This window comes from Oryza brachyantha, chromosome 1, assembly GCF_000231095.2.
Source record: "Oryza brachyantha chromosome 1, ObraRS2, whole genome shotgun sequence".
Taxonomy (NCBI): domain Eukaryota; kingdom Viridiplantae; phylum Streptophyta; class Magnoliopsida; order Poales; family Poaceae; genus Oryza; species Oryza brachyantha.
This window is the reverse complement of record NC_023163.2, coordinates 27369032-27396181: the sequence shown is the minus strand read 5'-3', so window position 1 is coordinate 27396181 and position 27150 is coordinate 27369032. Positions and strand designations below refer to the sequence as shown.

The 27150-nt window shown below is 40.9% G+C and overlaps 1 protein-coding gene and 2 non-coding genes across 3 annotated transcripts; all 3 read left to right on the top strand.

Annotated features, from left to right (window-relative positions):
- Positions 1 to 2543: 2543 nt before the first annotated feature.
- Positions 2544 to 2616, top strand: TRNAE-CUC. The gene has a single exon. It is a non-coding gene; the product is annotated as a tRNA-Glu (tRNA).
- Positions 2617 to 4610: 1994 nt separating this feature from the next.
- TRNAE-CUC lies at positions 4611 to 4683 on the top strand. Its single transcript has one exon. It is a non-coding gene; the product is annotated as a tRNA-Glu (tRNA).
- Positions 4684 to 8403: 3720 nt separating this feature from the next.
- Positions 8404 to 17879, top strand: LOC102721971 (TBC1 domain family member 8B). Its single transcript, XM_006644906.3, has 18 exons — positions 8404 to 8835; positions 9320 to 9389; positions 9470 to 9991; positions 10074 to 10247; positions 10401 to 10514; positions 11489 to 11547; positions 11657 to 11723; positions 11837 to 11888; positions 11989 to 12081; positions 12605 to 12688; positions 12792 to 13186; positions 14133 to 14194; positions 14830 to 14899; positions 15196 to 15276; positions 15379 to 15480; positions 15877 to 16016; positions 16237 to 16354; positions 17257 to 17879. Exons 1-18 carry the CDS (start codon positions 8792 to 8794, stop codon positions 17488 to 17490), a joined length of 2481 nt encoding a protein of 826 aa, XP_006644969.1. The 5' UTR covers positions 8404 to 8791; the 3' UTR covers positions 17491 to 17879.
- Positions 17880 to 27150: the final 9271 nt, after the last annotated feature.

Here is a 27150-nt window from a genome sequence, read left to right as displayed (position 1 = left end):
TTAGCCTCTTACATCATATACAAAAGAATTAAAAATTTTGGCTCTTCATACGAGCCTCGTCAAAATATTTCATCTTTATATTTCTTTAGGGCCTTATGTTTCCGCTTCTATTTATGCTAAAATTTGAATTTTCAACGTTGAATTAACAGTTGATTTTGGTGAAATTTGCATGGGAAATTCGATTCTCCGGTCCAATGCAGACATGCAGAGGTACATGAGCATATTAGGCTCCTGCTTCTCCTCAAAATATCATAGTCATGTTATTGCCGTAGCCCATTGTTTTCAGATATCTATGAGATCTACAGTAGTACTGCAGATGGTCTAGGTCCAGGGGCAAACACAAGTTTGGTTCCAATGAGCGGGTTGACAAACCACTGAGATTGTCATGCGTAATGTCAATATCAAACAGCAACGAGCATCTTGTGTATATATGTCTTAGCGATGGCAAAAGAGAGAAGATGGTTAGCGTATCTTAATCACAGAGGGGATTTGCCCATGTGTGCAGGGAGCTGTGGATGCTTTGGTGGGGTTTTGGTAGGATTCATGAAGTGGGCACTTCCTTGCTCGCACATCAGCAAGTTGGGAGTTGGGACAGCAGCAAACCTGCAGGAGAAAAATAAAATTAAAATGTGACAGTGAATTTTTTCTATTGCAACTTGGGTGTATGTCTACGATCAGGTCAAGCCAGGGTAGATTGAGTTCATACTCTTCTGTCATGCATGCACCGAGTTCTCTGTGGTTATTTGGTCTGGTCAAGATGACAGTTCATTTCTGTTTGCTAAACAGTGACCGTTTCAAAGAATTTTTTTAGGGAAAGCTGATGAAGTAAAGGGGCTCCAGGTATTAATAGTCAAATCTATTTTTTTTAGATTGTTTGAATCATTTTTCTTGTCTGAAACTCACTCAAATTAACAAGATCTTCTTGATGGCCATTGAATATCCTATTGTTCTTTGGATGGATAGTACCAACTCAATGCGACAATGCCTATCTTTCTCAGCTATGTTGGGTTCCATCTTGAAAGCAGACACAATGCTGCTTCGTTTCCCACCGTTGTTGGCTTGTTGCGTTCATGATTCATATGTCCAGTCTCAATTTTTCAGCACATTGGTACTCTATGCATATCATAATCACTCGAAGACGTGTGTCATTTCATTATCTTCAAATCTAAAAAAGATTCTTGTAGTACATGTGCCCCCGTTGAACCAGAACAATCAATACGCAGAGAGAAAGAAATAGGGAATTCCGTGGACGATATTAGCTGATCATTCGACGTAGCGAATCTAATTAAATACTATCTCCGTTTCATATTGTAAGAAGCCTTGCCTAAATTCATTAATCGATGAAAAGTCTTACATTGTGAAATGGAGGGAGTAGTATACATAAATCGTACCGATTAACTGAAACCAGACAGGGTCAATGCTCTGTCTCCTACGAGAAAGCGACTGGGAAGCACTTTCACTCTGCAGTAAACCCTTCAGAAGAACAAGAATATCCCTTTTCTTTACCCATTTCAGGTAAAATGCTGACAGTAACCTGACGAGACGCCCTGTCCATAAACCGTTTGGCCACTGGCAAGGCTGCCTACTGCAGGATTGGACTACATGGTGCGTTAATTACAGTGAGCGGGTGACACATGGGAGCATCCGGATCACACTTTAACCTGTGGGGCTCGCCATAGCCTGATCGCCATCGGTTTCTCGACTTGTCCTTCTCCACTCAGAACGAGCTGTTCCTTTCCTTCCTTTCGAGATCTCCTCACGATTCCAACGCAGAGAAGACGACGTCTTTTTGTATGTTTGGAGATACTGTTCTTTTCATCAGAGAAAAGAACCGCTTCCCATTGGCGCTGGCATTTTATTCAGAGACGCACTGCCTTTTCTTGCTGCGCTTAGCAACAACTTCTGGTTAGCTAGTGGATGCTGCACATACGGCAGTGTCTCCTACTCTCCTTCTTGATGTACCATCAGTTTATTAAGCTTCAGTAATGGTTTGGGCTTTGGGATTATTATGTATTCGAGTCTCGATCCCGCTTTTGCTTGGTGATGCTTTCTTTGATGGTTCCTCTTGGCATTGAAAATTTGAAATAGCGAGAGCGTATCTTTGATGAGACCATTCCCCTACCAACATGACGTTTGAAGATTTTGATCATATGTTAGCACTTAACAGCAGGGAAAAAACAGAAAAAAGGGTCGATTAGGACCTCGATTCAATCCCTTCTTTTTGAAATAAAAGCAATCCAGACTTGATACAATCCTTACCATGACGATGAATGATAGTATATTGAGTTGAAAGACAAGCATGACGTGTATTTTTCCTACTTTAGTTTCCTTTTACCTTTAGTATAGAGCATAGCCTGTCAAATCGAACTGCTTTTCGGTATTATACATACGTACAAGGTAGGAGTGAAGCCAAGCTGAAATATTGTGGATACAGGGTACTTGTCCAGAGTACCTTTCACCTTTCAGTGTCTTGAGGATATTTTCGGTTACATTTCAAAAACAACATACATTTTATATCTCGTGATTCTACTGTTTGTACCATTTCCGTTGTAGTCTAGCTGGTTAGGATACTCGGCTCTCACCCGAGAGACCCGGGTTCGAGTCCCGGCAACGGAATTTTTTTGGTGGCCATTTTCCTCAAACGCTGCCGCTGGCAGGCAAGCTAGTATCACCGAACAGGATTGGATTGGTGGACGGCGACGCCGAGGGGCCACACGACCTGGGCCGTCGCCGTCCAGCACAGGCCCCAGGTATTTGGGTTGTGTGAGGCGACGTGATCTCGGGCCATCCCACTGTCGAGCGCGTTGTATAATCCGGCCCAGATACTGTCAGTACTTCCCATTTGTGGACTTATGGACCAGTGAGACGACACGGGCCTCAGTACCAAAAAGAATTTTCCTTGGATTTTTTTACCATAGAAACAGACCTCCAGCAAACAGTATTATTCCTAAATTATCTTCGCTCCTAATCATAGCCTATAAGTGAATCATATCTGGGAATCAATCCGCATTCCCAATCCGTATGGCTAGGGCAGCGTCTTGGTGTTCCATCACGGCCTCGCACCCACCATGCGTGTGGAAGTTTGTCTCTCTTTTTTTTGCGTAATTTATGACATGTATGGCCAGCGCATCATCTCGGCGTTTCGTTTAGACGACGATACGTCGGTGAAGCGGCCACGGACATCATTCGTGCGGAAGGGTAGAAGCAAGAAACAATAAAAAAAAAGCCTGGTTTCACCATAATGATATGGAATAATTAACTTTTTGTCACTCTTAGAAATGACACTAACATATTTACCACTAGACTCACATGTCATAGACACATGAGGACCCACGTGTCATAGACAGCAGGTGACAAATATGTAAGGTGTCATTTCTAAAAGTGACAAAAAGTTAAATCTCCCTACTGATATAGCCAGCCAACCAACTATTACGATCCAATCTTTTTAGTCTTTGTGGGAGCAGTGGATAATTTTTAGGGCCATTATAGCTCCAATCCAAGAATTTTAGGAGTTAATTTTAGTTTTCTATTAACGATGCTCTAAGGCGATTAGAGACCCAACCATCCTATATTCTCACATGAGCACCTCCGTGTTTACAATTTACAATGGCGCGGGACGATGATAGAGGTCGTTGGGTCCAGCCTTGTGTGTCCTGGTGAACGGCTCAATAGGGATTGCATTAAGGATACGTTAATTTTCACTATATTATTTCTTATTTTTATACGCACGTTTCTTAAAGTGTTAAAACAATATATTTTTATATATAAAACTCCATCATCTTATATTTACATAGTATATTTTCAATTTTATAGTAGTCAAAAAGTATATATTTAAGGTCTTGTATTATAAAACTATAGATTAGTGAAAGCTATAGAAAAAAATATGGGTTTCAGTACTCCTACTCCACTATTATATCTTTTAAGTTACAAAATTTATAGTTTTGGGGATAAAATTAATGTTAACTCTAGTTCTGTGATGGTTTGATAAAAATATATGTAGTTTTGTGAAATTTATTATAATAAAAAGTTATAGAATTGTCGCTGGTAGTTTAATAAACACAAATAATTACCAAGTTATTTTAATTCCAATAAAGTTTAAGACCTCAAAAGAGCCATTAATGAAGGGTATAGGAGACAAACTAAAACAAACTAATATACGTATAACAGAAGGTCGGCCATGACTTACTCTTACTCATTGGCAAAGTATTAAACCCGCTTTAATCCATGGTTATGTTGTCAAGTCTTGAATCGGACTAAGAGAATCCTTAGCAGCTCATATAAATTTAATTATTCATATCTTTATTTGAATGATCATTTTGAAGAATGAAGAGAACATCTAAATATGACTTTTCTCTTTTCTAATAAATGACATTCAAAAATAAAAGATGAGATGGATGCTCTATTGGAGTTTAAGTTATACTCTCCCATCCTCTATTTTCATTTTCATAATAAAGAATGAGATTGATCTGTTGGGATGTTCTCGGGAAAAAGAACTCATATATGTGTACCCATAGAACACGGCGCCCACGTACATCCGGACTCTGGGGTAAAACGGTCATCTGTATGTCTTTTATCATAACTAACACCATATAGGTCGCCATGTATCATTCTCCGTTGTAGTCTAGCTGGTTAGGATACTCGGCTCTCACCCGAGAGACCCGGGTTCGAGTCCCGGCAACGGAAATTTTTTGCTGCCGCCGATCGTTGTCGATCGGCCGAACTGCGAGATGGCCAGCGTGCGCACCCGGCACATGCAAAGGCGTCTCGCGCCCGCCCCTTTCTCCCGTGGTATTCGCGCCTGTACGGCTGTACCGCTAGCTGTTCGTCAGCTGTGTGTCACTTGTGGTGGGTCGCGAGCTTGCTACTAGCTGCTACTACGCGTCTACGCGAACCAGTACTACCCGTCTGGTCTAACCAGCTGCTGCTACGCGAGCCGCCGTTTGGCGGACAAGCCACGAGGGGCCCAGCCGGCCTGGGCGTGCGTGCTCTATCCCACCGACACCGGGCGATCCATCGATCGACAGGCCCAGCTCCGCTCACGAGATCTGGACTGGACACGATACTACTCGTCTGCTTGCTCAAGCTCAACCATCCGATGCTAATGTGCTAGACTGCTAGCTAGTGCGGCGCCAGCTTGCCCGTAAGTACTACGTAGGGAATACGTACTACGCGTTACCGGAGAAAATGCCAGTATGACTAGTGTGCTACATTTGCAGAGTGAATAGAAGACCTTAGGTCCCGTTTAGTTCTTAAAAATTTTTTTTGAGTGAAGTCACATCGGCGTAGACGGTCGTACATTTAAAATATTAAAAGTAGTCTAATTATAAAACAAATTTCAGATTCCGCGTGAAAACCTCGAGACGAATCTTTTGAGTCTAATTAATCCGTCATTAACATATTTTGGTTATTGTAGCACTTATAGCTAATCATATAGTAATTAGGCTCAAAAGATTCGTCTCATAATTTCCCCCGTAACTTATATAATTAGTTTTAATTTTTATCTATATTTAATACTCTATTTATATGTTTAAAGATTTGATGCGATGTTTTTAAGAGAATTTTTTGGAAACTAAACAGGGCCTTAATGTGCTTCAGCTTTCTGTTTTTCTTCTTTCATAAGCATAGTAGTGTAGCACAAGCTGGCAATAGATACGATCCGTATGTGCATGACTGAACTTCTGGGCTCTGGCCTGGGGTTCCTGTGCTCCACTTCACAATGAAGTATTCTATACTCCGTAGAAAGGAGCCTGTTGGCTCTACCCGAAGTAATGAACCAGATAGTATAATAAATTGCTACTAGTAGTATCTCCTTGAATAGGTAAAATACGACGCGGCCATGGTGCCACTCGAGTTGCAGTTTATGATGAAACCAAGGGAGGAGGAGACCAGCGTGCCTAGGTGCTCACTTTCTTGTCAGTACGGCTGCAGGTCTGCAGGTACCCTGTCCCCTGTTTCTAGGAGGCCAGTTCAGCCCCAGTCGATTTCACCCCCTCATCATTTTTCTTTCACTTAATCTGTCAGTGTCATTATTTTTTTATATTTATAAGCTAAAATTTAAATTTTTAACCTTAAATTTAGATTTGATTTTAAATTGTTTCATTGAAATTTATTTTTTAACATTAATTTTTAGATTACTAAGAATATATATATAAAAGTTTCATTCATAAATTAATTTTGGTTTCGTTTGGATTTTTCAAGCCAAATAATCAGCCCCCGTCTGATCCGATGAACAGAGTGAGAGGGCTGGTTGACAGCTAGAGTTTGCCCCGGTTGCCAAATCGGAGTAACATCAGGACGGATACGGTTGACAGCTAGAGCAACCTACCGCGCGATTCATCGCGTCACATAATTCAGGCCGCACTTGGGGAAATATGGGCAAGTGAGAGAGACAGAGGCGGTGGTGATTCAGAGAGGACAAGCAGCACGGCCAGTGTATATAAATGGACGAAGCGTACCAACATTTATGGATCTGGTAGCTGTTTACGGTAACCGGAGCGGCCGGGTTAGTTTGAGGCGAGGAGTACTGAGCTGGAGGGAGCACAAAAAAGCCGGTAGGGTAAATCCGCCGCGGCGCTTGCAGAAGGCTGCACTGGCTGGCTCCGCTGAAGCGCTTGGCCCTACTCGTCGCCTGATGCATCGCACCGCTGCATGCAGGAGGCACGTATCCATCATTTTTTTCTCGTCCGAAATATAACCTGTACACATGTGGATCCTTTGTGGCCTGCAGCTTCTCTGGCTCTCTGCATAGTCTGGTGATCGCGCGAGCAGGCTTTGCATAGGTAGGGCAGATTGCACATTATTAAGCAAATGCTCCCTCAGTTGTTTTTAACAATATTGACTTTTGATTTAGGTTTTGATCATACTATTTATATGTTTTGATCATACAGATTATTTAATTTTTTTTACAAATATACTAAATTAGTAATCATACTTGAAGTATCTTTAATAATAAAATAAATATATTAGTAATTACGAAAAATTGTAAATAAATGATTGATTAAATAGTGATTCAAAATTCGGCGGCGTTAAATAAATTAAATCAGAAGTAGTAGCAAATTTTAAAGTACTCGCCATTTATAAAATCATAGGCTATGTGCGATATATTTTGGTCTATTCTTTTGTGCTCAGCAGTTAAATAATTTGTAATAACTATGCGAAGTATAGACGAATGGTCCATTTTAAGTATGTACTCATCATGTATAACTATTGGAGCATATTTATTTTAAAAATAACATTTGGGATCTCAATAAACGTGTGCAACAATCCATTCTTCCATTCCCTTACAAGGTTTAAATATCAGGTTATAGCTTGCTTTAGCTGTTCAAGGTATCTTACAACTATTTAAACTTATGTACAATTTAATTGCTATAGTCTGTCATAGCCTTATTTAGTTTCGTTATTAGTTGTTATACAGGCCGGCCGCTAAATCTCTTAGCTAGAGATTTTAAAACACTTCCCTTAAAAAAGAACATGACTTACATGGTGGTAAAAACGTGTACAAAATCCCTTTTTTACTGCGACCGTTTTGTCTAGAGTTCTACTAGATCTGATATTACAACCTGATTAAATTTTATTTAATTATATTGAGTATTTGTTATAAAAAGTATTTCCATCCCACGTCCATTTGACGAATTTGGATGACCACCATGGTTGCTAGGTGGATGATGCCCCTGCCTACTATTGAGACTTTCCATGAAATAGTCTACAATGAATCTAATGTCACTCGTTCCACTACTGATAGGATAGTTCTACCAAGTAGTAGAAAATCATAGTTTAGGTCCAATTATTTTTCTATTCTATTATGTTGCATTTATTTGCTTTGTTGGTGCAGATGACATTCACTCCATTTTATCATTTCCCTATTTTCTATTTCTATTCCAAATTACTCATTTCTCAACTACATCCTACAATTTTTTCTTTTAGTTTTATCATCATCAATTCCTTCAAGATTTTCCATCAAACAACACTTAAAGAGGATACACAATCATTACGGCATCACATATCAAACGGAATATATTAAAGTCTGTCCACTAATACTATGTGCTAATAAAGACTATGGCTATTGTACTATGCTTTGTTAGGGAAAAGACAGAAATAAGACAAGCTTAATGATGGATTTATGTGTTCCGCAGATGTCGATGCACCAACCACAAATCCACAAGAAATCAATAATGCAGCTTCGAAATGAACCCTACAACCTCAAAGAAAAGCAGAACGGACACTCTGCCTTCTCCATTCTGCAACTAGCACAAAAACGAACACAGCTCACCCTAGCACGGAGAATCGAGATCTCGGTGCGGCCGAAGCCGATTAGCCGAACCCGCGCCAAGTCCATGTCGACGAGGAGAAACCCACGAGGGCGAGGGGTGGGGTGGTCATTCCCGGGTCCCCATCTCTCCAATCTCCATGAGAAAAACAACCCGAAATTAAAGAAAAATCTACGAGTAAAAGACTTGTCCTCCAATTTCCCAACTCCCCAATCCCGTCACTTCCGCGAGCTCGCTCTGCAGTCGCAGCTTCACCAATCACCACGCTTCCTCCACGCACATCCTGCTAGATCAAATCTCAAAAATCCTACGACTACCGTACGGGTGAGTAGTAGTAGTAGTAAGCGGCGATCGGATCGAATCGAATCATCGGTGGTGGTGGCTGCTACCCCCAACCGCCGATAAGCTAAAATCACACTCCACTTCACTCGCTCGCCTCGCGTTGGCGTCGGCGAGAGGAGGGGAGGAGGAGGAGGTGGTGCCGTGGTGGTGGCGCTGGGTCCCCGACGGCGGCGTGGGTGGAGATGAAGGCCAAGAGCCTACCCTTCATCGCCGCGGAGCACAAGCGGTTCGTTTCGTCTCCGTTACTTCCCCGCCGGGCGCGGGCATCTCGGCGTCCGTGCCAGTCAATGCTGTTTCGGTGGTTTTTTCTCTGTGGGGTTTTCCATGCTTTTCTGCTGCGGGACTTCCGGTTGCGTTTTCTCATGGTGGTAATTTGCGCGGGGATCTCGATCCGATGCGAGATTTTTGGGGCCAAATTTGGGTAATGCAGCTCCCTAGATCTCTGCGTGTATGACGTCGGGAGCTTGAAGTTGGGTTGCTAGTCTGATCTATGCAAGGATCGGAGTTTGTGTGGATGTCTGCTAATGAACGAGTTAGATGTCGTAAGCGTGATTAATCAGACCAAATTTTAGTTAGAGCCATTGATTTTTTCAATAAATATACTACAGTATGAATTTGGATTGGTTCCGGCATTGTCGTACATAACTCGAGTACTCACGGTTCAGTCTTTTAGCTCCTCCGCGTTTCTGATGCATCGTGGGATGGTACAGGGATGCATATGGATTCGCTGTGCGGCCACAACATTTGCAACGGTACAGAGAGTATGCAAACATCTACAAGGTAGAAGAGCTGCACGTGGTGATGCCTCCATTTGATACCTTATTGTTCCATCTCGCTGAGTTGCATTGCATAATCTCCAGGAGGAGGAAGAGGAGAGATCTGAGAGATGGAAGAGTTTTCTGGATAGGCAAGCCGAAGACGACGAATCCTCTGGAGAGGATGCCAAGGTCTCACCATCCGTCGAGGACGAAGAAGCCTGCAAAAGTGCTGAGGATGGAAGGTCCAAATTGTCAGATGAACAAAAAGTGAAACAGCAGAGACCACATAAAATTGAAATATGGTCCGAAATTAGGCCCTCCTTGGGCCACATTGGTGAGATGATGAGCTTGCGTGTCAAGAAGAAGGGATCTTCTGCAGATAAGGAGAATGCGGCGAATGAACTCCACTCTGCAAATAATGAAGAAAGCAAACCCTCAGAGGACTCAGATGATGAGTTCTATGATGTAGAGAAAGTTGATCCCAACCAAGAAGGGCCTGTTGCTGACAGTGCTGATGCTGATTCAGGCATGAATGATGATGCAAATCAAGAAGAGCATTATCCTTGGAAGGAAGAATTGAAATACTTAGTGAGTGATGGGTTGCCAATGGCTCTGAGAGGAGAGGTAGATCTTGCTCTTTATATTATTTTTGTTTCGACTTTTTTTATTCTGTTAAACAATGACCCCATCTTTGTTTTGGTGACAGCTATGGCAAGCTTTTGTTGGTATAGGAGCTCGTCGGGTCAAAGGCTACTATGAGTCTCTCCTTGCAGCGGATGATGAAAGAGAGAACAGCAAAGGTTCTGATTCTCCAACTATGGATGGAAAACCAAAGGGATCACCATTTTCTTCTGAAAAGTGGAAAGGACAAATAGAGAAGGTAGATGGATAATATAATTGTTATTACTAGAATTTTATTCTTGTCATGCAACGATGAATTTTGTATATTTGGGATTCTTTGGGTTAGTTTAATTGTTACTAGATGGATAGAGAAGGTATTAAGAGGTTAATTTGTTATTTTGGATTCTTTTAGGATTTGCCTAGAACATTCCCAGGTCATCCTGCACTAGATGAGGATGGCAGAAATGCTTTAAGACGCTTGCTCACAGCTTATGCGAGACATAATCCATCAGTTGGTTACTGTCAGGTATGGCTTTCCCTTAATTTGGACTCATGCCGCTTATCATGTCACTATGTTGCATGACTGGATCCATGTTCTTTCTTTGGTAACCCTCGCATATTACAATGACCAACGTGTTGCATATGTAATGCCGGTTGCATTGTTCCCCATTGTGCCCACCTAGCCTGCCTAATCAGCAATTAGGTGCATCTAGGTGACAATCTGCCACACAACTAGTGCCTTGGTGAATGCTGGTTAGTTTTATATTAATAAGATTAAAGACATGCGCCAACAGGCCAACACCAAAATATATCCTTCACTATAAAAGTGAAGTTCTGAGAATAGTATTTCTTCTACTCTTCTTTATAGATGATTCTTATAAATTTCTTTTCCAAGATAAAGCACTGGATGATATTGATGAGCGCTTTGTGTACTTTGCAAACTGTATGGTTGTACTAAGACCATATGACTGGATATTGGTAGATAGAAACTTCAGACAACTAAAATGTACATATGCAGTTGCTTCTCTTATTGATATCCGTACAGTTGTTTTTATTGATGGTAGTTGTGAACCAATGCTCAGGCCTAGTCATTCCAACTCTTTTCAAAGTGTAGCTTCTGCTTCAAGAATAAAGAATTCAATATTCATTTAGTCACTTTTTTATGCCCTACCTGAAGGCCCATTATGTTATTTGACTTGTATCTGCTTCCTTCAAGACCTTGCGTTAGTTACAATATTTTTTTGAGTTTATTATCAAAATATCATGTAAATTTCTGAAAATCATCAAAGAATCATGCAAAAAGGAAACATAGAGGTCAAATATTGTTTCTCTGCATCTAGCTTTTTATCTTTGGAATGGTAGCACAGAATTCACACACGGAGAGATCTTCTCTTGTTATTCAGTAAATAACATTCTATTTTGCACGATTATAAAATCCTCAAACATTTTCACTTTATGTAACGCTGGTCTGAGCTAAGATCGATCATCTGGATAATGCAGGCGATGAATTTCTTTGCTGGTCTGTTACTTCTACTAATGCCAGAGGAGAATGCATTTTGGTAGGTTTTGTAGCAGAACACCCATGAAGTTCCTGTGTTCTCTCAAGTCCTGCTGCATTGAATTAGGGCTGCAGTAAAAAAAATTGTTAAATCTATTATGTGTTCACAGGGCATTGACGGGCATTATGGATGATTATTTTGATGGCTACTTTTCTGAAGAAATGATAGAATGTCAGGTACTCTTAATTATTATCTTTGTCATGTTAGTGTTTGCATTTACTGTTATGTGCTTATACCTCCAAACTGCACTTTGCATTATTAAATAAGCTTCATTTTGATTTTTTTTTAGGTTGATCAGCTTGTTTTAGAGGAGTTAGTCCGGGAGAAATTTCCAAAACTAGGTTTGTGCTTTATTATCATGAATATTAAATTTTGTATCACATGATTTGCCAGATATATTAACAGAGAAATTTGATGATTTTTCTGCTTAACATTTTGCAGTAAATCACCTGGATTACCTTGGCGTTCAAGTTGCATGGGTTACTGGACCATGGTTCCTATCTATTTTCATGAACATGCTACCATGGGAAAGTGGTAAGCCTTATTTTTCTTTATTTGTAAAACTAAATCTTGGGAACCTCATGTTTTGTGTTTAAAGTCATAGAAAACCATGGTATATTGACTTGTGTGCATAGCTCCACCTTTATTCAAATTTCAATTGATTTTAGCATATCTGAGAGTATTATTCAAAACAATGAAGAGTAAAACCAATCAACTTAACCAAGAGATCAATAATTCAGAATTCCGTAGATACTTTGTGAAATGAAAATTTAAGTACGTATGTTCCCAAGATGACAGTATGTAGTTAGGGTTTTGTGAAACCATAAAACCACAGAGGTTATATATCACACGAAATAATACCAGGGGTTTTGTGCAGCTTTGAACATAAAACATGGGTTTTGAAATGTATGTGTTCTTTTCAAAGTTTTTTTTGGGTCAACTGCAAGACTATATGTTACAATCTTCTTTTTTTTTTTCTGTATTTGAGATAATAATGTTTATTTATTATATCATCTCAAAATGTGCTTAATGCTTCATTGCTATTTAAACATTTCAGTTCTTCGAGTTTGGGATGTGCTTCTGTTTGATGGAAATCGTGTCATGCTCTTTCGAACAGCTCTTGCCCTAATGGAGTTGTATGGTACTGGGTCAATCTTTTAAATTTTTGTTGCTCAAACAACGATAAGAAAAAAAATGTTCGAATGATCTCAGAATATATATTGGTCAACTGGCGTTTGTTACAGGTCCTGCACTCGTGACAACAAAGGATGCTGGGGATGCTGTAACCCTTTTACAATCTTTAGCCGGTTCCACTTTTGACAGCAGCCAACTTGTTTTAACAGCATGCATGGGGTATCAAGCTGTAGATGAAGCACGGTTGCAAGAACTGCGAAATAAACACCGGCCATCTGTTATATCTTCAATGGAACAGAGAGCAAAAGGTCTTCGTGTTTGGAGAGACACCAATGGCCTTGCATCAAAACTTTACAATTTCAAGCGTGACCCTGAACCATTGGTGTCATTATCAGCAGAACAATTAAGTGACTTGACAGAAACTAGTTCTGGAAGTACAGATGACATGTATAGTGGCCTGACTGTCAACACTGAGATTGATTCTTTGCCTGATCCAAAAGACCAGGTATCCTTGTCACAGTTCCAGCTGCTTTTTTCACCCCTAGAATTATAAATGATGGTTTCACAAAATTTAGCAGACAAACTAAATAAACCATTGAATGTGCATGTATACTCAATACTGTTTTTTACATGGATACAGTATGATGCACGCATAGGATTTCAGGGAACTGTTTGCATCCATTCTTTTTCATATTTTTGGCAACTCTTATTTGGTAGAGGACGATTGGTCAGATACTTTGGTCTAATGTTTTACATATTATTTTTTTCTGTTCTGAGAAAGGGAGGCTGAGCCCCTCCCATTTCTATTTACTATCTGTGTTCATTTAATCTGAACAAGGAAGTAGAGCTCTAGGAAAACAAAGCCACTACAGAAGATTACCTACATTCCTACAAGGGATATGCCATCCCATACCCTCAGCAGCCTCTGTAACCTACTGAATCAAAACCTAATAACATTCAGGACCAGTTCTAACAACACTGCCAAAACAGGGGACATATTTCTCAGAAAGTGACAAAAGAAACTAATGCTATTGGAGATCATAAAAAAGGTTTCTGTCATCTTCATGCTTCATCACTTACATCTTCAGTCTTCTGGGTTCCAACCTTCATCCAAACCTGGATTTGTAAACTTCATTTGTCACCTTATTTAAAAGCAATAGGGTTCATGGTACAATAGATTATATAGATATTCATATATTCTGTTGTTATGATTTAAAGAAAATAGAATTATGTTACATGTTTACCTTCCAATATTCTGTAGCAAGTTTGAAAGGAAATAGTATAATGTTACATAGTTGCGACCTGGCTATTTTCCAAGATTATGAATAAATTAGTATATCGGTCTTGGTTTCCTTTTGTTCTGAAGTTCTATTGACAGTTGACATTTCATACTTGGTTGCTGCTCTGTACCTAATTACTAGATGCATTTATATTTTTCACTGCTATATCAGGTGGTCTGGCTGAAGGTTGAGTTATGCCAACTACTAGAGGAGAGAAGATCGGCTGTTCTGAGGTATGTTTGTTTCAAATACCCAAAGATTTCATCCTTAGGTTGCTTGGATAGTTTCAGATTCACTTGACATAAATAGTGATGTTTACAGTGCAAGTATTAGTAATGGAACTTGCCATCAACCTGGTGACTTCCTGTCCTGTTTACAGCTGGCAGTGTATACCATATTAATCTATAGCTGGTTGACCTTGTTCTATTTCATGTCAATTCCTAGCAGATTCTGGTTCATGTGAAAACATATCATTTTATATAAAAAAGAGTGAAAACAGGTATTCTTTGTCCTATGTGTGGCCCAAAAGTCACTCAATTTGATGGTTTCTTAGAGAAGAAAATAGTTGATCTTACATATTAACTATGAGTGTACACAAATCATCTGTAAAACCCCCCTAATGTGCACTGGGCTGTGAACCTTCTCTGCTTTATAAAGAACTCCTCAACCAATGAACCATGTGATGGGTTGATCAATGATATTTTTCATGTGTATTTAGGTTTTCTCATGTTCCCATTTTTAAGTTGCCAAGCAAATAGCTACACTCCACAAATTAAATATATAGACTGATTACTGCTGGAAATTAACAAACAATGGTACCATTGGCGGGTCTGCTAAATTGTTATTATTTCTTCCTCATCCGATCCAGGGCTGATGAATTAGAGACAGCGTTGATGGAGATGGTTAAGCAGGATAATAGGCGGGAATTAAGCGCTAAGGTTAGCATTGAACTACTATTGTATAATAAGGCAGTTATATACTTATATCTCTTATACTGTCACCAGTTATTATTTAGCTCTACTTTGCCGTCTCTACTGTTGAATTCATATTGCTATGGTTTTGCATATTGAGCCCACAAATTGTGAAATAGTATGTCCATTTCCTTTTGATAACAAATTTATCAATTAGAATGCACACACATTTATCATTGGCCCACCGCACTGACTGCAAATATCTTGTTTCCCTGGAGGCTTGGGGCTTGGTTGTTCTCATACTTGCATTTCCTTTTTTCTAGGTCGAGCAATTGGAACAGGAGTTATCTGATCTAAGGCAATCTCTATTAGACAAGCAAGAGCAGGAGCAAGCAATGCTTCAGGTTTAGTTGTTAGCATACGTTGTTCTAAATAAACCTTGTCCATATTACAGGTCCTTTAATACGGGTTTATCCAGTTATAAACTGATGAGGTAATGCATGTAGGTCCTGATGCGTGTAGAACAAGAACAGAAAGTCACTGAGGATGCCCGCATATTCGCTGAGCGAGATGCTGCTGCTCAGAAATATGCTGCACATGTGCTCCAGGTTAATTTACAAATTATTTTTCGTTTGCAAATATGCCGGTTGTTTTTTTCCTTGTAAAATTCAAACAATGACCCCTTATCTATGGTTTTGTATTTTTATGTGTTATCTATATGCTAATGCTTATGTCATGTTGAAACATGAAATAGCCATCATTTCTTGATTGCATATGGAGGGCATCCCTGTATCTAATAATTTCCTCTGCAATGAATTAGCCTCCTAGATATTGTGTAACTATATGCTTCATTGGTGTCTACATTATTTGAACTCTGTAATGCTTTATTATGGAATCAACTCCACTTTGCTCTTGTTCAACTGTAGTTTACATGTGATCTAGCAAATACATACCTGCCTTTTCATTGTTATGATTCCTTGTTATACCTTCGACTCTGTATGCAGGAAAAGTACGAGGAAGCTATGGCTTCACTGGCACAAATGGAGAACAGAGCAGTCATGGCAGAAACTATGCTGGAAGCAACACTGCAGTATCAATCTAGCCAGCAAAAGGCACAATTGCCATCCCCCTCACCTTCTCCAAGGTATTATGGTATTAGTAGCAGTCTTGTACTCTCACTGGCATGGAATATATTATGGTATTATGGTATTATTGAATATATCCTTTCTCTTTATGCTTGGTAGTATTGGTATGCTATTACGTAAGTGCAATATTGATCAATCGCGTCAAAATGTTCTGCGAAATTCTAGTCATTTGCTTTATACCAATTTTCCCTGTATATAACTTTTTATTATTATTCTTAGGACACCAACACGAGATGCATCACCTAACCAAGTGAACCAAGATTCATCGCAGGAGTTTCAACCTAGAAGAATAAGTTTGCTTGCTCCGTTTTCCCTTGGTTGGCGTGACAAGAACAAGGTACATTTTATTGGCAAATGAATTGCTGGATTGACATAAGAATACCTAATACCTTCCTTTCCTGTAACCTGTTTCTAGTCTAAAAAAATGTCTATATTCGAACATGAGCAACATCACAATTATTTATCTAGCAGACTGCAAAAACTGGGAAATATTTTGATGGCTTTTACCTGTATAATTGTGATTAAGCAGTGTGATCCATGTAAAGTCCTGTGAATGATGAGCCTTTTCCCTATCAAATAATTCCATACCTGTCGTTACCAATGGCCATTTCTAATCCAAACCATAATCCAAATGTCATAGTTAAATTTATTTTGCCATATCTCTGCAGCCTATCTATTGATTCAAACCAACTTGACGATAATCCATATATCATAGTTAAATTTAGTTTGCCGTATGATAAATTTCAATTATGCTCCCTCCGGTTTTTAATTTTTGACGTGTTGACTTTTGGATATATGTTTGACCAGTCTTTTTATTTTAAAAAAACACAATTATCATGTATTTTGTTGTGATTTATTTTATCATTACAAGTACTTTAAGCATGCTTATATTTTACATAATTACATAAACTTTTTAATAAGACGAATGATCAAATGTATGCCAAAAGGTCAAGAACGCCAAACATTATTAAATGGAGGAAGTACTATCGAACTAGTTTTACTGATTTTCTTTTTAAATAAGCTGACTTCACATGCTATTTTCTTAACGAACATGTTGAATGGAACCTGGTTTCTGTCATCTATCTGGAAAGAACACTCTTTATTCACCATATTGACTGGCACAGTTCAAAGTTAATTGATTTATTTTATATTAGAAATGGCTTTATGATATATGAATTGCGAGTTGCTATCCCTTGTATTGTTTAGAGACACCAATCTGGTGCAATTGATTATTTACAGGTCAAACAGAGTATCTCCGATGAGTCAACAAATGCCAAGCTTAATAGCAATACTGAGCAAATGGTCCACACACCCAAGAAGGATGATGAAACGCAAGAGGACTCTCCGCAGGAGGGTGAACAGCGAGTGGATACGCCTAGAAGAGATAGTGAACACAGATTAGAGACGGCCGAGATCGCAACAAATAATATGAATGGGCAGGAAGAACAATTGGAAGAAATAAAGTTGGATTGATAAGCACCCTAGTCCATCCTTCAAAGTTTACCAATATGTTCAACTACTGCCGTGGTAGTGAAAGGGATGCAGAAGCCACAATGTACGGCCAATCAAAAAGTATGTGTTGTATTTATTTATTTATTTTTAGTTTCTCCTACGCTCTTTTTCCCTCTTATTTTTGTCTTTGTTTCGCAACCATTTTTTTAGGTTTATAGATTTAATCTTTTTTAGCCACAGCTTATGGGAGAGAATAAGTTATGTTTATTCATTCAATCAGGATGAGTTGTAAGTTACCGATAGCCACATGAAAAATGTATCAAATGAATGGGTATGCTTGCCGGTCTGGAAGAGCACGCTCGCTATTTGACGTCACTGAAAAGAAGATGTTGCTGTTCGTGCATGTTATGGTTGCCTCTATTTGTTGAATTGCTGTTAGATTAGATGCGTGATTGCGTTGTTTGCCAGAAACACGAGGTTGTTGGAGGCGAGCATGTACTTTGTCCAGTATGGACATTTCGCTAAGGTGTTTGTCAACTCCTAAAGGCTTTACTATCACTTGTGGTGAAGCGCATGCAAGTTTTGGTGCGACCGTGCTATTTGCCTGTATGCCCGAGGACTGGTGGAGTGAAACCAGGTCACAACACACATCGCAGAAACGACGGTTTGACATGGAAACCAGGATGACATTGCCAATTTTCAGCAGATAGCCCAGCTATGTCATGGAGCCAGGATCTAACGATCTTTCGATAACAGATAAAAACTATAAGAGCTTTTGTCCAAACTTTGGACTCCTATTAATCGTCACTCGACAGCTCGTTGTAAAGTATTAATACCAGCAAACCACGGTGCGTGGCAGAGCACCTTTTCTTCAGGGTTCCATATATGCCTCCATGAGACAAGGCATCAACATCACATCGAGCCATGGAGCCTACGACTGGCAGTTTGGCACATATTTATGGCATGCGCCTCTCGTGCATGCATTCAGACAAATGGCCTGTTTGTGTGGGACCAATTAGGAAGATGTCACATCCTGAATTCCGAGACTACCTGGTGGATCCGTAGATCATTCATGCCCGGGCTTTAAGCCAGCAACAGGCCAAAGCATGGACCAGCTGAAAGCTCCTCTCACTGCTCAAGTGCTCATTTGGCTCATTGCGCACAGCGTAGCTCGTTTGTGCGTAGCTTAAGGACTCCTTTTCTCAAGACATTTCCATTTCAATGCCGATACTGAAGGTTTTTCAGCGAGGCCCTTGCCAAGGATCTGCTTGGTTTGTTGGTGTTTTACGTCTGCGGCTCTGCCAGGTAAACATGCCATCTTTTGGCTGTTTGGTGGAAAAGAAAATCAAACGTCATATTTATAAACGAAAATAATTTAGAAATAAATTTTTTATATGTGTATTTTTAATGATGTAAAATAAATATGGTAAAATAAACTATGATGAAAAAAATATCAAAGTCAATTTTAAATTTAAGATTGAAAATTTAAATTTTGATTTATAAACATAAACAAAAGAGAAATGATGAACATGATAGCTGCACTATTTAGACAGTTCTATGCTTGAACCACAAATAGATATTTCCTTCCCCTTTAAACCGATAGTGTAAATCACACCTTGAATTTTAGGATAGTATATACTTCTCCTGAACATTATAGACTAGGGAAGAAAAATCATATTATTGCTGCTGCAAAGTTTGGATTGGATCGACTTTAAAGATTCCTTCCTTCGAAGTTCAAAACGGTGTTATTTTAAAATTTTAAAAATCTTTTAAAAACTAAAAGATGGTGCAGTTTCAAAACATGGCTTTGTGAAGTCTAATGGACCTAACACCCTTCTTTTTTTCCCTTCGTTTGACAGTGATGCCCTCCATTAAACACGAACTACGTTTGGCACTTTGGCTGGTGCTAAGATAATATCACTTTGAAGTGGTATTTTAAAAAAATCAAATATCACATTACTAATTACTAATATATTGGTATTTTTTATCAAAGAAAGACGGTTTGATTTATATTTGGTCTCATAGAATTGAACGGTAACCACGCGGCCGCGGCTTTAGCTGCGGGGCTCACACGACACCGAGTGAGGTGAGTAGCACAGGGCAGTGCATGCCCTGACTCTCAGTGCCCCTTCCCCACAGCAGGACACCCCACAAAAGGAGCCCAACCAATCACCTCACCACCATTCATCCATCCATGGATGTGCCAACAACCACTTCTCATAAAACACGCCCATTTTTGCCATGTGATCCATGCTTTTCCCCCAACCCCATCTGCTGCCGCAGGTGGACCAACAATTTGTCTAGTACTACTAGTACTACCACGTGACACGGTCTGGATTCTGGAGTGCAATAATTTGAAGTCATCTCTCAACAGGTTCTGTCACTGACAGATGGGTCAGTTAGTGAACTCCACGTTTCTCCTACTACTAACGTTCTTGTTTAGCAGTAAACACTTTTCCATAGATTCTTCAGTTGTACCTAACATGCCAATTGGACTAGTTAACTCAAAAGGTAATGGACACTTAGTTTAGGATCGCAACAAATCTAGTCCGAGAATGAGGCGCCGAAGCATCTAGCATCTCGCTCTATACATCAGTAAACTTATCGTCAATTTGCCATGAGGTTAAAATTCCTCAGTGGTCTAATCACCGCCTGATTAATCAATCCTAATCATGGTGCTTCAAAGAAGACCCTTTTTCTTCGCAAAAGAAGAAAAAAAATGACTCCTTTCCCCAAAAGAAAAGGGAGCAAAATGGTGGGGAGTGAGACTGTGAGAAGTGACTCATCCCACACTCGCAGCAACAGAAGCAAACACATGATTAAAAACAAACAAAGTGGAATTATTGGAGTGGAGGACCCCCCATCGGATAGGACATGTGAGTTATTAGGAAATAATTAAAAAAACGCGCAAAGCAACGCAAACATGCCTAAAAACTTCTGCTATAAATAACTGGTGCCTTGCACACTCCCTCCCCAACCAAGCCACCAGCAGCAACCAACAACACCTCTTCTCCGCAGCTTCGAACCACCAGCAGAAGCAGCTCGACCGCTCGAGCACACAGCGAGTAGAGAGGAGAAGAGCAAGCAAGTCGTAAGCAGCAATGGGGTACGGCTACCCATACAACAACGGCTGCAGCAGCAGCAACAAGGAGAAGAGGCCTCCACTGAAGAGGGGGCAGCTCAAGCTGCAGATCGCCAAGACCCTCGGCAACCTCGTGGTGCCCGGAGGCAAGAACAGGGATCACAGCTTCAGAAGATGATGAGCAGCAGCAGCAGCAGCCGGCAAACTGAACCAACTTCTGGTGTACTACTACGGGGTTTTGACATAGGAATTGTGCAAATCGATCGAGCTGTTTCAGTAGGTAGTTGTTGGTCTCTGTATTTTTCCCCCTTTCGCCCCGACCCCTTCTAAGGGCGCTTTTACGGTACCCTTTAATTAGATACGTAGGAGTGTAGTAGGTGTATCAATCATCATTGATTTTAAAGGATATTTTTATCATTTGCTTAAGTAAAGAGAGACTAAATTAGTCCTTTTGTTTTATTTACTAAGTGGGCTGGGATAGCAGCCCATCCGTCTACGGCCGAACGTGCGGCAAAGAAAAAAAAACACGGCTGGGGAGAAAGAAGGAGAATGCACGGAGCAGAGAGAAACGTCGGTCCTCGCGTCTTGGCCGCCTAGGATGCAAGACCTCGCCACGGATGTGCGAGCTTCTAGGCAGCAGCACCGGCGGAGGCATAAACACGAGTAGGGGTTTATAATCATGAACCATTCAACTGAGTGATGTTTACATAAAATTTTAGTTAGCTATGTTAGCTGCTGATAACCACCATCAGGTATTTGAATTGGGATGGTTCTGTCACCAATGACTAGTACTTACATTTGAGGTAGAGATTCACTGCATGGTTCCATGGAGATGATGTCCGGAGAACTACTGATACGTCGAAATCCATTTGCCGTGTCCCTGGCCATTAATTATCAACGCCCCCTCTTCTGATATGGATGGCTGACGATGTCATGTGAAATGAAAGGACACACGACTGAACAATTAATCATGGCTCTCTTGTTAATTTCCTGCTGTTCAGGGTGATAAATCACACAACTATTATCGTCAGTACACGTGTCATTGCTTACATCTTTGATAGATACGACTGATGGTCTAAATAAGCGTCAGGCAGCTGATCGAGGACCGAATAAATTCCCCTACAACATCATAGCAAAGCTAGTTTTACAAACATGTTCTTGCAAAGAAATGACTTCTATTATGTCTTAAGAAATCAAATCATGCACACGTTTTGTCATGAACTAATCTTGAATCAAAACCTAAATTTTATGCTATATACTGCAGCAAGTGTAAAACAGAGAGCTCATGTTTATCCCCTGCAATAACTTGTCATCATCTCTCGAATTGCTGTAGCTTTCAGGGAAATCTTGAGAGAGCTTCTTCAGCCGAGTCTGCACATCGCTCTGTGTCAGATTGGAGACTTGAGTTGCTTGATGCAGACCACATCCTTCCCTGCCATCTTCACCCCGGCGACGACGTGCGTGTCGTGCTTGTCGATGAACTTGAAGAACAGATTCAGCAGCGACCATGTCAATGCACTGGAGTTCATGTTGTCACGGGGACAGCGGGGCGCACGATGGTGAGGCGTACTGACTCGGCGAGCAGTGGGATCCCAGAAGGGCGGGACGTCGCGCTTGACGTGGTCGAGCAGGGCGAGGTGTGAGGGGGGGGGGGGGGGGGGCGACGGCATAGAGCTCTGTATGGCCGCCCGCCGCCGCGTCCTTGTGCCAGCACCCCGCGGTAGTCGAACATGGCGTTGAACACGCCCGACGGGATCTTCCCCGACATCATCTGGTTCACCTGCTCCGCCATCTGCGCCCGCCATGGTGGAAACACGAACTCAACCCTGAGTCTCTGAGCTCAATTCACGACGAAGGGATCTTACCTGCGCGAAGGAGAGGACATCAGAGCGGAACTGGGTACGCTCCCCCTTATCGGCGACGATCCCCACCGGCACGCTCAGCACGATGGCTCCCCCAGGAAGGACCAGCTCCCGGCGCGCCCCGCTTGCCCCGTTGATGTCAACCAACCTCGCGCCTAGATTGACGCGGCTGAGGCGGAGGTCGCTCGTGAGGTCGTACCCACATCCAACCGCCGCCTCCGCCGCAGCCTACACCATCATCATCCGACGGCGGCATATGACGACGGCGCAATCGATGGGGGTTCGAGGGACTTGGCCACGGACTGACGATCATCGGGCGACCGGACCGGCGGGAGTTGCCGCGGGAGCGCCATCCGACGGCATCGACGTCGATGGGGGAGTGACCTACTATGGAGGCTGCAGGCCGGCGATGGGACCGGCGAGCGTCGGCGCGGGATGGCCTCCCCATGGCAGCGGCGGCATCCTGTGCGGTGTGCTGCCCTAGAACAGGACCAATCTTATCTCCGTTGCTTAACGTTATACCCTTCACACACTCACAAATTACAATAATACCATAATAATTTTTACGCATATTGCTACTACACTACTACATAATATAATCATCACATCATTAAACTATTAAGGCCGTTAGATTAGTCGTAATGGACGGCTCATTATATTACAGGGTACTTTAATATAATACAGCCGTTTGAGGGTATGTCGCTTCCTCGGCAATTACTTTGTTCTTGAGTGAAGAGATGGTTAGAGGGAGACCGCATAGGTGTGTTCTTGGCAGTCTCAAAATTTGGTAATGTACTGATGTGATGGTTGCATAGTTTTGATGGTAATGAGAATGTTACTAAGTACCTCTTCTCTTTTACTTGCCCTGTTCCGTTTATTAGACTGATGGTAACGAGAATGTTGGCCGAAACGAGATTTGCTTCAATCCAACAAAAAATAATAAAAAACACCTCGATGTACTGGTATCTTCTATGGTACCAAATTGTTTTCTGATCATTGGATCTAACTGTGCACATCCTACTTAGCTAGATTCAACAATAAAAAATAATTTGGTATCCTGAGATACTTTTTGTTGGACCGGAGCAAATCTCATTTAGCTAACAGCAAGCAAAGCAGCCAGCAGCCGGCACCACTACTGCTGCATTTCTTGCCATCAACAGTTACTTCGCCACAGAAAATAAAGAGAACGAAAGATAGATAGCCGTTTGTATTTTTCGGCTCTTGTCACTTTTACTTGTAAATTCCCACCTAAATGAAATTTGAATTGCATGTCTTTGGCCATCCCGGCAAATTTTTGTGCTGAGTGCTGACTACCTGAATGAATTGTGACAAGTATCCTGACCAGATTTGTTCATACAACACCCAAACGTGGTGGGTCATTCCAGAACTAAACAAAACCGTAATACACAGACCTCACAGTTGCTCTTATCCAGGGAGAAGATGCTTCTTTGAACATTCGTCACCGTCACGCATAAAGAGCTAGTGAGATGATTAAGATGGATTATTACATTACAGTATTAGACCGAAAGAATGCCACTTAATTATTGTCCATCATGCACGTCAACTAGCCAACTCATAGTATGTCCGTATCATATAACACGATGGAAGGAACTTGCAGTTAAAAATGCTAACTAAATCCTAGGAATTATATGCACCATTATTAGGATCTGCAAGTTAGGCTAAAAGATAACCTAGTGCGACCTATACCAATTACTCAATTCGTTAGGCTAAAGGATGAGCGTGCGTATCCGACGGCTTCTACCGTTGTATTGCTTCAATTAGTAGTAGATATTAGGTCTCGTTTGTTTATTATTGTAATTTAAATTATTAAAAATAATATAAAATAAATAGATAGATATTGTGATAGACTATTATAATCTTGAGCATATTATAATCTAATAAACTTTTCAAAGGGTGTATTTATAGTGGCTAAAGACTCACTGCCCTTGAGTACTTTAAAAGTAATTATCCATCTTATTACATACTTTAGTTTATAATAATTCAAATTTATAAACATGGCTCAATCAAAGGTGGATCTGCCACGGTGGAGGCTTGAGCCCCAGCACTCCCGTTAGGACCATGAGAGCCTCCCCCTCCCCAAATTGTATGCCAAAAATCAATGTAAAGGAGAGATTAAAGCTCTATCTATTTTATTTATACCATCAAAATATTGTTTACTATATCCATCACTGGGCTTAATAATATATTTTGCAATAATCATGCAGAAACAAACGAGGTTTTAGGGTTGTGTTTTTCTATAGAGATTGTTCTTAGTTTTTTTGTCGGCTTTTGTGTGGATGCTTCCCGAGCTGCTAAATGGGGCATTTTTGAAAAAAAAAACTATAAAAGTTTGTCATCTCATTTTCTTCAAAAAATATTTTCAACTTCATAGTCATGGTATACGTTACCGTTGGAAACTAGCAGTATCACTCGAATGAAATTTGGCCAAATTTAAAAATTCTAAAAGAAGTTATGCAAAAATCACAAAAACTCCTAGTATGGAGTTGTGGAGCAGTTTGGTGATAAAATTTTATGAAAATAATATTTATTGGATCAAAATCTCAGTCAAAATCAATTAAGTAGTGGGTAAATAAAGGAATAAAAGGTGATGAGCATGAGGCTCAGATTTTTAGTAGGATGGTTAGCAACGTACATGTAGTTGAATATGTTTAGTTAGTTAATGTTATTGTAAGATTATATCATGGACACAGTAATATTTTGTATAATGGACATGGTAATGTTTCTGCTATTTGATATTGTATTTATGGAACAAGCATGAATTTTTAAATATCCATTGTGCTATATATTCATTGCTTATTTAGGTATTGTGATCTATAGTTGTTCGAATGTCAAACTTTTAGCAAATGTTATACCATTTTTTTCTATTTATCAACTAGTATGTCCTACATGTATCAAATATATCTTATCACTTATTTCCTATATTTTTGTAATTTTTAGAACATTTTAGAAATATTTCTCCTCAGAATTAACTTGCAACGTTTGTTTGGGCAAAAACACATAGGTGGTTTTTGACTCTAAAACCGTGGAGAAGCTACGGAGTTTAAATTCAAAATTCGAACTTGTTTTTTTGTGGTTTTCATGATTACTGCGTAATTTTCATGCTACCATAGATATACGGTTTCGGCAGAGCTATTTGTAGAGGAAACTCTAGTCATAATAGTTAATTTTATTATTTACACCATTAAACAACTATTAACAATTTAAGTAATCTTCCATTTACATATAAGAACTTCGCGTAGGTGATTGCGTTCAAGATAGTTGTCACATCAAAATATTCAGCCTGACCCCAGCATGAAACCGATCAGGAGGTCTGATTTAGAAATAATAATAAAGAAAGCTCACCGATCAAATGAGAACATAGAAGCAGCTTTTGTGTTTTTTCGGCGTCTCCGCGTGGCAGGACGAAGGAGACGGCATCCATCGATCGTTCGTGACGTAGTCCCTGTGACGTCATCATGCGCTCAGCTCGGTAAAAAGGCAAGTAATATATGTGCCTGGCCTTTCGGTTATTCTCGAATGATAGCTCTTCTATTCCAGACCAGAAGCGCGATGATTATATCCTAAGCAGAATGGATTACGAGCCAAAGTGTGCCTGACAGCTAGATTCGTACACATCCAGAGTCCAGACATCTTCTGTAACTTCTGTTCATCGAGTCGATGCGTCGATTCCCCAACGATGCCGCCGCCCGGCAGCAAGCTGGCCGGTGCGATGCCACTGCTACTCTCTCTGTAGATGTGCATCCGCGAGTCAGCTGTGCGTCAACCCCAGCCGGTCGCTGATGCGGTTCGAGCCAGCAGCGCCAAGAGACGTACGAAACCCGGCCGCGGTCGCAGCTTCCATCGGCCCAAATCACCATATATTTACGGAAATATCGTACACTTTGATTATAAACCAAAATTTTAAATTTTAAAAGCATATAATTTATTTTGAGAGTTTTTCCCATCTTACGTTATTTCCTAGTCACGAGATATAAAAATTTTATTTATAAATTATTTTTAATTTAAAAATATCGTATAATGTTTTCGCTGAGAAAACAAAGCGATCATCCCCTCGGACAAATCAAGCGCATCGCGCCAGCGACAACAACACCGATCGGCCTTTCCACTGTGGACCGTGCATTCCACTTGAAACCAATCACGGCCTCGGCTTGACCGATGCTTGTTTGCTAGCTGGAGGAGCTCCAGCTAGGTTGATCACCTCTTCACTTCAGTCTCCCCGGACGAGCTGCGGTCCGGTCCAAGTCAACCCGGTACCCCTCCTGCAGTCTTCGCTTCCTTCCTCGCCTCTTTGGCACGATAGGGGGGCCGCACCGAATCAGTGGCGATATTCGATCCACTCATTCTGCTTTTTGCACCATGCATCGCTCGTATTATCCTCCCCTTCGATCACATTTTCTGTTTCCCTTCCTATTTATACCCCGTTGCTGCCGGCTCAGTCTCTCAACACCAACACTACAAACTACACTGTCTTCTCTCACTAAAAAAAGGCTACGTTTTCTTCTTTGATCACTTGTCGAGAGGGAGAGACAGAGAGTGCGTGCATCTCGTCGATGGAAACGAGCAGCAACCCTCCGGTGAAGCGCTGCCTGAGCAAGACGCCGTCGAGGAACCCGCTGCCACGGCGGGGGCAGGTCAAGGAGAACATGGGGAGGCAGATCGTGGCTGCCGCGGCCGCCGTGGCCACCGCAGCGGCGCACTCCTTCAGCAGCAACACGG

Bases quoted from the DNA above. Each gene is read 5' to 3' on its own strand.
- LOC102721971 (XM_006644906.3), top strand. From the start codon at position 8,792: ATGAAGGCCAAGAGCCTACCCTTCATCGCCGCGGAGCACAAGCG. The intron at 10,515-11,488 runs GTATGGCTTTCC...TGGATAATGCAG, and splicing joins CATCAGTTGGTTACTGTCAG to GCGATGAATTTCTTTGCTGG. The intron at 16,017-16,236 runs GTATTATGGTAT...TATTATTCTTAG, and splicing joins TCCCCCTCACCTTCTCCAAG to GACACCAACACGAGATGCAT.